Source organism: Lemur catta, chromosome 1 (genome assembly GCF_020740605.2).
Source record: "Lemur catta isolate mLemCat1 chromosome 1, mLemCat1.pri, whole genome shotgun sequence".
Classification (NCBI taxonomy): domain Eukaryota; kingdom Metazoa; phylum Chordata; class Mammalia; order Primates; family Lemuridae; genus Lemur; species Lemur catta.
Window position 1 is genome coordinate 38,390,128 of NC_059128.1, and position 12,131 is coordinate 38,402,258.

The following is a 12,131-nucleotide window of genomic DNA, read 5'->3' on the forward strand; positions in this document are numbered from 1 at the left end:
ATTATATAGCAAAACAAATATTCTCTTCAAGTTAAATTTTGTAGTTTAAATCATGAGATTAAAAACCTAGATGATTTAGAGGTTGAGTATCCCTAATCCAAAAGTCTGAAATCTAAAATGCTCCAAAATCCAAAACGTTTTGAGCACTGACATGATGGCACAAGTGGAAAATCCCACACCTGAGCTCATGTGATTGTTTGCAGTCAAAAAACTGGCACACAAAACAGTTTATTCAGCATCTCCAAGGTATGGTACACAATAATCTTTTAATCAAAACACAGCATTACAGGTAGAGACTGAAGGCCTGCAGTTGTATTGTTGCTGTTGTTTAACAGCTGCTACAGGTATTCTGGTAATGATACTGTGCTTCTTAGTTACCCCGAACATATTATTTTTCCACTGTATTAATGGTATGTCATATTTCTTATTGTTAGGTACTTATGTGTGAATAAGTATAAAAAAAGATTGCTTATCAGTAGCATATAAATTCAAAGTCAGGAATAATGGTGATGCCAAACAACCATAGATTGTCCACATGAGTGTCTGAGATAGCAACACTTTTGCTTTTTGGGGGTTAAAAGTACCCAAACTTTGTTTCATGTACAAAACTGTTAAAAATATTGTATGAAATTACCTTTAGGCTATGTGTATAATGTGATTGTGAAACAAATGAATTTCATGTTTAAACTTGGGTCCCATCCCCAAGATATCTCACATATACACAAATATTCCAAAATCCAAAAAAATCTGAAACTTGAAACACTTCTGGTCCCAAGTATTTCAGGTAAAGGATATTCAACCTATACTTTGAATATCTCACACAGTGGAAGTTTACTTATGCTGATTTTTTAAAATCAGCCATCCTCAAAATTGAGCACCTTCCATTCCATTTGACAGGGGTGAGCTGTCTGGTATATTGCCGAGAGCATTTCTGGTACCTGATTTTCCTTCACTGTTTGCCGTTTTCGATAAACCATATGGCATGTTTGATGAAAGGGTCGATTTTAAAGGAGGTCGTCCCCGCTTTGACTTCTGCCTCTCCTCATCCCTCTTTTCATCCTTTTCGCTATCTTCTTTATTCTGGGTAACAACAACAAAAGGTATGTGAGGGGGTAATGCCTTATGAAAAAATGAACATTCTACTTTTCCAAGGAAAATGACAACTCAAAAAAGGTTAAATATTTTATAAGTCAACTCCTAATCTGTACTTATAGAAAAAATAAAAATAGGTTTTTAAAAACATATTTTGTATTTATATGAGTATGTTGTTCTGTAATGTGTAACACTACAAGTGTACTGTGATGGTCACAGTCAGTGCATTAGAAAGCTGTACAACTATTCAGCACTACCCCCTCTCGTTCCTTACTAGCCCCCAAGGAAAAGAAAGATATCTACCACCCAATAGACAAAATGTTAGGCAAATCTCTATAGCAAAGGTTAACAATTGAGGGTGTGGGTGAGGGTACAACTGGCCAGTAGATTATGTGTTTTAAAATTTTAGTATCAACTTCCAGTATTTAAAAATCATATTTCACATATTAAAAAACATAGTGGTCTTGAAAAATCCTAAAATCTGGCAACCCTGGGTCAGCATTCCCACCTTAGTTCCACCCTTTCTAGATAAAGGATGTGTCCTCTTGTTTGTCACTATCAGTCCTACTTTACCCTTTTCCTACAAAGCCTCTGTGGGCATTTGAGTTTGAAACCATGCCCCAGGGGGTTGCTGGTTTTCACCTTTCCTGAAACAATGTGATGTGTTTTAAACTTTTACTTTTTTAGCTCCTGGGTTATAAGAAAATCATAATTATCATTAAAGAATCAAGATGATTGTTACAATGAGAAGATTTATTAAAAATAATATTTTAAATGCATATAACTAAGTGAAAGAAGCCAATCTGAAAAGGCCACCTAATGAATGATTTCCAGCTGTATGATATTCTGGAAAAGGCAAAATTATGGAGATAGTAAAAAGATCAGTGGTTGCCAGGGGTGAGGGTGGGGTAAGAATAAGCAGAACACAAAGCATTTTTAGGGCAGTGAAACGACTCTGTCTGATACTATAATAGTAGGTCCATGTCATTATACATTTGTCCAAACCCACAGAATGCATAACACACCAAGAGTGAACCCTAATGCAAATTATGGACTCTGGGTATAATGATGTATCAATGTAGGCACATCAATTGTAACAAAGCTGGTGGGGGATGTTGACAACTGGGGAAGGCTATCCATGTATGGGGCAAAGGGTATATGGAAAATCTTTATCTCTTCCTCCCAATTTTGCTGTGAACGTAAAACTGCTCTAAAAAAACATGTCTTAGAAAACACACACAACAATACAATTTGAATAATTCCTGTACCTATTGTAAAAGATATGAATCTATGAACATACTTTAGCTTTTTTCTTCTGTTTTTTCTTTGGTCCACCTTTGTCCAAAGGCCAGATTATCCTGTCAGCTTTCACCCATTCATCATACCTTAAAATAAAGAATACATAAAAGTTTCACAATGGCACCCTAGTTGAAATGTATTTACCGAACAAAAACAATAGTGAGATACACTAAAAGAGTGTTTTCTAGTGTTAGCAAAAATGTGAAGGGCACAAGGGAAGGTTTGCTGGTAACATGTGGCAGCAAGTGCACTGAGTGCTTTGTTACCACCAACAGGGAAAGGCAAGAGAATTTTTTAGAGTTAACAGGTTTAGAAGGAAGTCTGGGTAAACAATTCTAAAAAGATTCAAGGCTATATGAACTGCTTTGTTTTCCACAACTCCCAAAGATCTGAGCTTACAAGGAGATTCTGCACTAGAATTCATCCTATTAAATGAATAGTACACAAGTCAGGTAAATTCAAATTTCTAATATGATCAGTTCCAGATTATTTTATCAAGCCCATTTCAACTTTCTTTTCTTCCCCAGAATTTTCTTTAGCCTCCAGTATTTCCAATAAATTTTTTTTCTGAACTGGTTACCTTCAAGACTCTGAAATTTTTTTTTTTTTTTTTTGAGGCAGAGTCTCGCTTTGTTGCCCAGGCTAGAATGAGTGCCGTGGCATCAGCCTAGCTCACAGCAACCCCAGACTCCTCAGCTTAAGCGATCCTATTGCCTCAGCCTCCCGAGTAGCTGAGACTACAGGCATGTGCCACTATGCCCGGCTAATTTTTTCTATATAGATTTTTAGTTGGCCATATAATTTCTTTCTATTTTTAGTAGAGACGGGGGTCTCGCTCTTGCTCAGGCTGGTCTTGAACTCCTGACCTTGAGCGATCCACCGGCCTCGGCCTCCCAGAGTGCTAGGATTACAGGCGTGAGCCACCGCGCCCGGCCAGACTCTGAAAATTTTTAAGGATATTTTTATTTCACTTCCTTTATGTACATTTATTCTGTTTAGCTCAAGTTGAAAATTCTTCATTTCCCCTGTACCTTTTCCCAAAAGATTGACATTACTATTGAATTTCAATATAGTCCAAGTTACAGTTAATATTGACAAATTAATTCTAAAAACATGGATTAAATTAATAGAAGTCAATAAATTTTGTTTTGAATTAAATTAGAAACGATCATTTTAGGCCAGGCATAGTGGCTCATGCCTATAATCCTAGCACTCTGGGAGGCCAAGGTGGGAGGATCGCTCGAGGTCAGGAGTTTGAGACCAGCCTGAGCAAGAGCGAGACCCCATCTCTACTAAAAATAGAAAGAAATTAGCTGGACAACTAAAAATATATATAGAAAAAAAATTAGCCAGGCATGGTGGCACATGCCTGTAGTCCCAGCTACTTGGGAGGCTGAGGCAGAAGGATTGCTTGAGCCCAGGAGTTTGAGGTTGCTGTTAGCGAGGCTGACACCAAGGCACTCTAGCCCGGGCAACACAGTGAGACACTGTCTCAAAAAAAAATAAAAGAAAGGATCATTTTGTTTTCGAAGTTTTTATTTCAGTTTTGTAATAAAACACTGTGGCCCCAAGGGAAAAAATTTTTTTTCTAGTGTGGCAGTCAATTTTTTAATATACCTAACCTACCAAACATCATAGCTTAGCCCAGGCTACCTTAAACGTGCTCAGAACACTTATATTAGCCTACAGTTGGGCAAAATCATCTAACACAAAACCTATTTTATAATTACGTGTTAAGTATCTCATGTAATTTACTGAATACACTGTAGAGTACAGTGTAAGTTGTTTACCCTCAAGATCTCATGACTGACTGGAACCTGTGGCTTGCTGACACTGCCCAGCCTCACAAGAGAGTATCATAATGCGTATCCTGCATATCATAGCCTGGGGTCAAAATTCAAACTTCTAAGTACAGTTTCTACTAAATGTGCACTGCTCTTGCACATCAAAAAAATCATTAACTACCGTAAGTCAGGGACTGTCTGTACTATGGTTTGGAAACTATCTCACACTGGATTAAAGCTTCTGAAATAGGACTAGCTATGAGCATTGTACCAGGCTTTTATGTATCTATACTTTATTAGCTTACTTAGAAATAGTCATTCATTTAGACATTTACTAAGGGGCCAGGCACAATATGAGGAAGCATGTAGAGAATAATAGAGAAAACAAGGCCCTTGCTCTCATGCTACTCACAGTCGAGTATGAAAAATAGACATAGTAAAAGTAAGTACAGTCTGGTAAGTGCAATAAGATAAGTTATGTATCTGACCCAGGATTAACAAAGGAATAACTATCCAATTCCAAAATTCCACAGGAGATATCAAGACGTACAGGCCTGATTTGGAGTATACTTGGTCCAGGCCACACAGTCCTGGTCACAACAGTATGTCATGTTGGTACTTCTAGCACTAATACTGCCAACCAAGACTGGTCCCAGGATTTCTCAACTAGAGACCAGGGCTCCCCTCACACTTGCAGATGCTCCCATTTTATAATAGAAATCTGAAAAAATTCTCTAGAAATTACAGTGACTCTATTTCAATGAGCAGGCCAGAATTATACCAGCTTTTAGAGGTATGGAAGGATAACAGAAAACCAAGAACCATGTGAGTAACCAGTTAGGTAACTAATTAAGAAGATAACCAGTTAAGAAGAATCTGAGGGCCTGGCGTGATGGCTCACGCCTATAATCCTGGCACTTTGGGAGGCTGAGGCAGGAGGATCACTTGAGGACAGGAGTTCGAGACCAGCATGAGTGAGCAACATAGCAAGACCCTGATCTCTACAAAAAAATAGAAAAATTAGCTGGGCGTGGTGGTGCAAGCCTGTAGCCCCAGCTACTCAGGAGGCTGAGGCAGGAGGACTGCTTGAGCCCAGGAATTGGAGGTTGCAGTGAACTATGATGATGCCACTGCACTCTAACCTGGGGAATAGAATAAGAGCCTATCTCAAAAATAAATAAAATAATAATAATAAAATGAATATTGACAAGAGTCATAAAGTAAAACATTAAAAGTATGAGAAAGAAACACAACAGGAAGGAGACATTCTAGAAAGCAGAACAGAGACATATACAGATGAAAAGTAAGAATGAATGGTTGTGAAATGAATAGAATCTGAGGAAAAAAGAAGGCTATCAAGTGCTGCAACTACAAATATAGCTGACTCAAAGTTGGTAACCTAAGTTCTTTCCCCCTGAATTCAACAATGTGTTGTAAAGAGAAAAGAAGAGTTAACATTAATGGAATACTTACAAAGTGCCAGGCATTGTTCTAAGCACTTTACATGTTAATACAGGTATTATCTTTAGCCACAGCATGGTTTCAGTTACCCATAATGCAAAAATATTAAGATTTTTTGAGAGAGAAAAAGACTGTATTCACATAACTTTTATTATAGTATTCTATCTTATTATTAGTCATTGTTGTTAATACCTTACTCTGCCTAATTTATATTTATCATGGGTATGTATGTAGAGGAAAAAACACACTATATATAGGGTTTGGTACTGTCTATAGTTTCAGGCATCCATGGGGGGGGCTTGGAATGTATTTCTCACAGATAAGGGGAGACTACTGCATTTTACATCTCTATAAAATAGGTATTTTGTTTTCCCCAGTTTAGAGATGAGAGAATTGAGTTATGACAGAGTACACATCTAATATGTACAAAAACCCTGGAGCAATCTAGCTCCCAATAAATACAGGGCAACCAAAAACATTAAATGTAAAAGACTTTCTAAAGGAAAAAAAAGCATCCTCAAACATTCAGGAATTGGCCTGGAACCATCAGCTGGTGTTACTCTGAGCTGGTCTGGCACTCTCAACTAGGCCATGTTGTCCTGTTGAATGTGAACAATTTCACAGAACAGCAACATCAGACAAGTCTATTCCGTGACCGTGACAGATCAAAACAAAAGACCACTCCCTAATCATGTCTGAATACAGAAAAAACAGGAACATTGTCCAAACCACAAAAATGACCAAACATCCAAATTTCCCTAATATGAGCAGCTGCTATTTTGGGGATTTTTTTTTTTTGGCCAATTATAGTGTTAACCTTGGTCTAATCTTTACTCCTTTTATAATTTTTACATCCATGTTTATGAGAAATATTGGCCTGTAGTTTTCTTATTTAAAAAAAGAGAAAAGAAAACCAATCATAGAATTACCCCAGCTTCCTGACAGCATCCAATATAGAGCAAAGTCTACTCCTTTATGCCCTCCTCAAAATCAAACACAAGCTCAAATTTGTCTTTTTTATTAATTAACCAACTTAGAATTATTATAATACTTGTCATAGGCTTAATTTCTGATTAATGAAACAAATAAACAAACATTTGCCCAGTTGGAAGCTGCAGGCCTGGTTCCCTGTCCATGTTTATGCAATGTTTCCACAGAATCCTGGGCTAGCGTTCCCAAAGGTGGTGCCCTGAGCTTTCACTGATCCATCTAACACCACCCTGTTACTGAGTTGCCCTGTGGTTTCCCATGCTGTGGATTCTCCCTTTTTGTAAATGAGTAATAAACCTAATTTGTTCAAACTATAGGTGTGATCCTGGTAGTCTCTGACCGGAAGCATTGACATAGCTAGTAAAACAGTGGGAATGTCAAAGTATCGGAAAATTCAGAATCAAAGTATACCTTGCAAACCTATACCATTATTTGCTTTAGTTCTTCACAACATTGAATTGATCTTTTTTAGCCACTGAAAAAATTTCAATAGTAGGAAAATATTTTCTTGCTTACCTGACATTCCATCCATAGTAATGTACCAAGTACAAAACTTCTCCATCATCAATTTCAGTGCTTTTAATACTAGCTTCATAAATTTTCTGCGTTTTTCCTCGTCCATATTTTACTTTCACTTTGGTTCCTGTTAGGCAGGGTTCCATGTCTTCCTCATCTTCCTCCCCTTCAGAGTCACATTTGCTTTCAGTTTCTTCCCTGTAGTAAGTTATAACATTGATAATGCTACTAATAACTTAATGGAGAACAAAATAATATACGCTAAAAGAATCCAAGGTGTCACTAGAATATTCACAACCTAAATATTACCTTAATAACATGTCAGTGGAGGAGGAGAAGAAGGAGGAGAAGGAGAAGATCTTTTATGGCCTACTCACTAAGGAATTTATTGTGTAAAGGTGCACTGTACCAAAAGTAAATCCATACTTCTTAAAGGCCAATCAATAATCACAGTTAATGATGATGTGGAATCAAATAAATCACTTTTGATAAAACAAAATAAGAGAAATATTCTCTGAAAAAGTCTTTAAGATTCATATTTAAGTGTCACCTTCTAAGTGAAAATGATCTAAGCACATTTTGTAACTTCCTACAACTGAATTATCTTAAATCTACATTACTGCTCCTGCTCAATTCAGATTAGTAGCAAGACTAGTTTTTGGTGGTGGGTAAGATAATGAACAAGGGCTATTTACCTTAGTAACCATGTCTTTTTTTTTGAAACAGGGTCTGACTCTGACACCTGGGCTAGAGTGCAGTGGTGTCATCATAGCTCCTTGCAACCTCTAACTCCTGGGCTCCAGTGACCCTTCTGCTTCAACCTTCCCAGAAGCTAGGACTATAGGAATGTGCCACCATGCCTGGCCAATTTTTCTGTTTTTTGTAGAGATGGAGTCTCACTCTTGCTCAGGCTGGTCTCGAACTCCTGACCTCAAGTGATCCTCCCACCTTGGCCTCCCAAAGTGCTAGGATTATAGGCATGAGCCACTGTGCCTGGCGAGTAACCATGTCTTTTAAACTAGTTTGTATTTTTGAGGTTTCCCAGCCCTAACAAAGAAACAATAGATATTTGCATATTAGGTCACTTGTTGACACTGCAGGATAGCACCAGGAGAACAAAGTTTGCATATTTGGTGTTGACTTCTGTTTACTCATTTCCCATTAGCTTTTCTTTCTAATGATAGTTAGGTATAAAGGAGATTCACTCAGGGAGGTCCAACAATATAATCAATATTTTTATGATAAAACATTCTGTCTTAACCCTGCAAGATTCAGAAGAGAATTGCATCAAAGATCATTCTAATATCACATGAGTTTTAAAAGCTTAAGAGGAGGTATTGTGCTCTTTAATAAATATAAGGCATTATTTTGGTGGCCCCTAGGGCACCTAACATGAAGCAGCTTCGACAGCCCATTTGCAGTGGGAATGTTTTCTCTCCCAGGATACCTTCCAATAACACAGATTGATGAGGTAATTTCAAAACACTATGAGAAAAACTACTTAAAACAAATCTCTACAGATAAAAAGTCTCCCCGTTTCCACGATTCCTGCTATATAATGAGAATACAGACTTGTTTAATGTCTGTATATTCAGTTTTTATTTAATAGAATATTGTTCTTCATATTCATGTCTGTGAAAGTTTCTCTAAAATATATCTTTGTCCATTTACATACCAATTATGAAATCTTTTTAAATCACATATTATTTATATACTTAGATGCATGTATATGTAAAAAAACTACCAAGACTAGTTTTTTTTGGTGGGCAAGATAATGAACAAGGGCTATTTACCTTAGTAACCATGTTTTGTTTTGTTTTTTGAGACAGAGTCTCATTCTGTCACCTGGGCAACATATATACATATTTTTATACTTATTTTTCATAAAATTTCAATGTATAATTAGGTCCTACTTTTTAAGTGGCTCACCTTTGCTTAAATTTTTTGTCCAAATATTTAAAATACTGTACTCATATCATTATACTCAACTTCAATTATTTCCTCCCACTTTTCCTAATCCTGAATATATTTCATTACAGAAGCTTCTTTTATTCATGTAACCTAGTTGACATGTAATTGTGATAGCTCCTGTACCTATCTGTATTGAGTCAATTTACCTATTCCATTCTCCTATTTTTCCAAATATTTATTCTCTCAGTAGCAGGCTACTTTTCCCAAATATGGCTTAATACAACTCAAATTTCTAGAAAATTCAGCATCACATAATATAATAATTGAAAAATAACTACTATGGAGGAAAGCTTGTAAGTAAGTGTGTTATGCTGTTGTTGCTCATTTAAAAATCATATTTAAGTAGAATTTAAAAATTAGTAAATCTGACAACACTTACAGAAATGGTCAATGAAATAACATGGTCAGACATTACCTTGATCTAGCTGGACTGCCTAATCTTAAGCTATTTTTAAGTCAATTCAGTCTATACATGTCTAATACATGGGAAAAAAAATACAGTTTTCACTCAACAGCAAACAAGATGGACATTTAAAAAGCTGAAATTTATTGGTGTGATGTGGGGCAAGAATGTATTTTCCAAACTAGAATCAGGGGTGCATGCCACTTATTCTAAGACAATAGCTTGAAAAAGAAAAATGTCTTAAAGCTAACACACAGAAACATCTGCTAGTACTGTGCACCCATGTGTTTGTTAGCTTTCCCACATTGTACCTTTTTTAAAATGGAATTTTTGCTGTCGCTGTTTCCTCTTGTCCACTTCCTCCATTTTTCTCCAGCTCCCTTCCCTGCTGTCAACTGCAGGACCTTTCTTTTGACTGGGTGGCGCAGCCTTCTTTGAGGCCACTGTTTAGGGCACAAGTGCTATTAAAATGGTGCGACCAGTATATTCTCCAATTCCGAAAGGCGATACACATCATCTTCACAATGTGTCTCACCTTCATTAGACAAGAGGAACGGAAGTCCCAATAAGAAAACATTCCCTCAAACCTGAATCTCTAAGGAGCAAAGCGCTGTTGTACCCCAGACAGGTGCTTCTGGAGAACAAACATAAGATAATGTACCTCTCTTGGTTTTTCTCTTCCTCTTCATCTGAGTCTTTGTCAGAATCCTCCTGCTTTTTAATTTTCTTCTCTTTTTGCTTTGGTGTATTTTTTTTCCCCAGTAGTAGCTCATTTTCTTTTTTCTCTGCAGTTTCATAGTCATCGTCTACATCCTTATTTTCTGTATCATTATCTTTTAATTTGTCTTCTATTTTCTCTTCTTCAATTTCCTTTTTAATAGAATTTGCATCTCGAGCGATTCTCCTTCGTCCCTAGTAGAGTGCAAAAAAGCTTTAAAACGGCTCTCACTACAAAGGGGGAAAAAGCAGGAAAAGATATCTTTTCCCTAACCTTCACAGAAATGACTAGTCTACTCTATGGCTTGAGACATGACCCTGAAAACCAACTTACAGGTATTTTTCCTGTTGAAAGTAAAAGAATAACCAATGTAAATTACTTAATTATATCTAGGCCTACTATGATCTTTAGCTATACATTACATAAGAAATAAAAATTTTCTTCCTTCAGACTGGCAGAGGGAAAAGAAAAAAAAAAGAAAAAAGAAATAAAAATTTTCTCCTTTGTTCTCTACATTATCTTATCTCAATTTTAATATTCCTTGACCACAATAAAAATTATAAATAAATTATCTAAATGCAAATGATAAAAGTTAGCAACAATAATAATACATAAATCCCCTAAATAATAGCCTCTTTAATAGCTCTGTAGTCTCTAATTCTACTGTTTACTAAGACAAAATTTACATTATCACTGTATTTATTTGTGACTACATTTTAAAAGGCTTGAATTGGATCAATGGCAAAAAGTGAGCAGATTTCTTTGAATATCTGGAGAGCTCACTGAGCCAGCAGTAACTTGTTTTACCTCCAGCAGCTTCTACCTAGCCTCCTGCATGCTCAGCTGACCATGAAACTGGTGAGCCATTTCACTATCTCCCAGATTCTCCTTCAAGTCAACCTCTATACACTGGCAGAATTCCCCCTCTTCTTCGAATAAAGCAAGGATAAAAAAGAGCCAACAACTTAGGGAGCAATAGAATACAATTAATAGCTCAGTAAACCAATATTTTCCCTTGTTACTATGTGTACTAATTTATTTCTGTCATAAAGCACTAGAATGCAAGTTCCATGACAGCAGGGACTTTGTATTATTCACTTCTGTATCCTTAGATCTAGAAGGTGCCTGGCACATAGCAGGTGCTCTTTAAATATCTGTAGGTAAATGAATGAAAACTATTATTATCTATAAAAATTTAGATCTGTATGCTTTTGTTCCAGAAATTCCATTTTTAGAAGTCTGGCTTATATATTCAGATGAATAAGGAGGATATCTTTACAAGCATATGTATTATTTTTTACAATAGTAAAAAACTGGAGAAAATCTTGGGGAAGGTAAATGTATGGTTCATCCATACTATAGAGTACACTACACTACATTATATAGGACAGGAAGGTCTTTAGGTAATGATAAGAAAGTGTTTCCACAATACATACAATGGAATATTATTCACCTTTAAAAAGGAAGGAAATTCTGACAGATGCTACAACATGGCTGAACCTTGAAGACATTATGCTTAGTGAAATAAGCTTGTCACAGAGGACAAATACTGTAGGGTTCCACTTATATGAGCTATCTAGAGTATCAGGTTCATAGATACAGAAAGTAGAATGGTGGTTGCTAGGGGTTAGAGGAGGGAGGAATGGGAGTTATTATTTAATAAATACAGAAATTCAGTTTTGAAAGGTAAAAAATTTCTGCAGCTGGATGGTGGTGACAGTTATGCAACAATGTGATTGTACTTAATGCCAATGAACTGTACACTTAAAATTAAGATGGAGGCCAGGAGTGGTGGCTCATGCCTGTAATCCCAGCACTTTGGGGAGTCCAAGGCAGGAGGATTGCTTTAGGCCAGGAGTTTGAGAGCAGCCTGGGCAACATAGCGAGACCCTATCTC

General features: G+C 36.6%; 1 protein-coding gene across 1 annotated transcript in view; it reads right to left on the reverse strand.

The window, feature by feature from the left end:
• Positions 1 to 12,131, reverse strand: part of ARID4A (AT-rich interaction domain 4A) — a 67,722-nt gene that overhangs the window by 13,471 nt on the left and 42,120 nt on the right. The window contains exons 16-19 of the mRNA XM_045566519.1: positions 10,178 to 10,428; positions 7,143 to 7,340; positions 2,393 to 2,477; positions 939 to 1,080 (exon numbers count right to left, since the gene is read on the reverse strand). Of these exons, the coding sequence (XP_045422475.1) occupies positions 939 to 1,080; positions 2,393 to 2,477; positions 7,143 to 7,340; positions 10,178 to 10,428 (676 nt within the window). The remainder of the gene's footprint in view (positions 1 to 938; positions 1,081 to 2,392; positions 2,478 to 7,142; positions 7,341 to 10,177; positions 10,429 to 12,131) is intronic.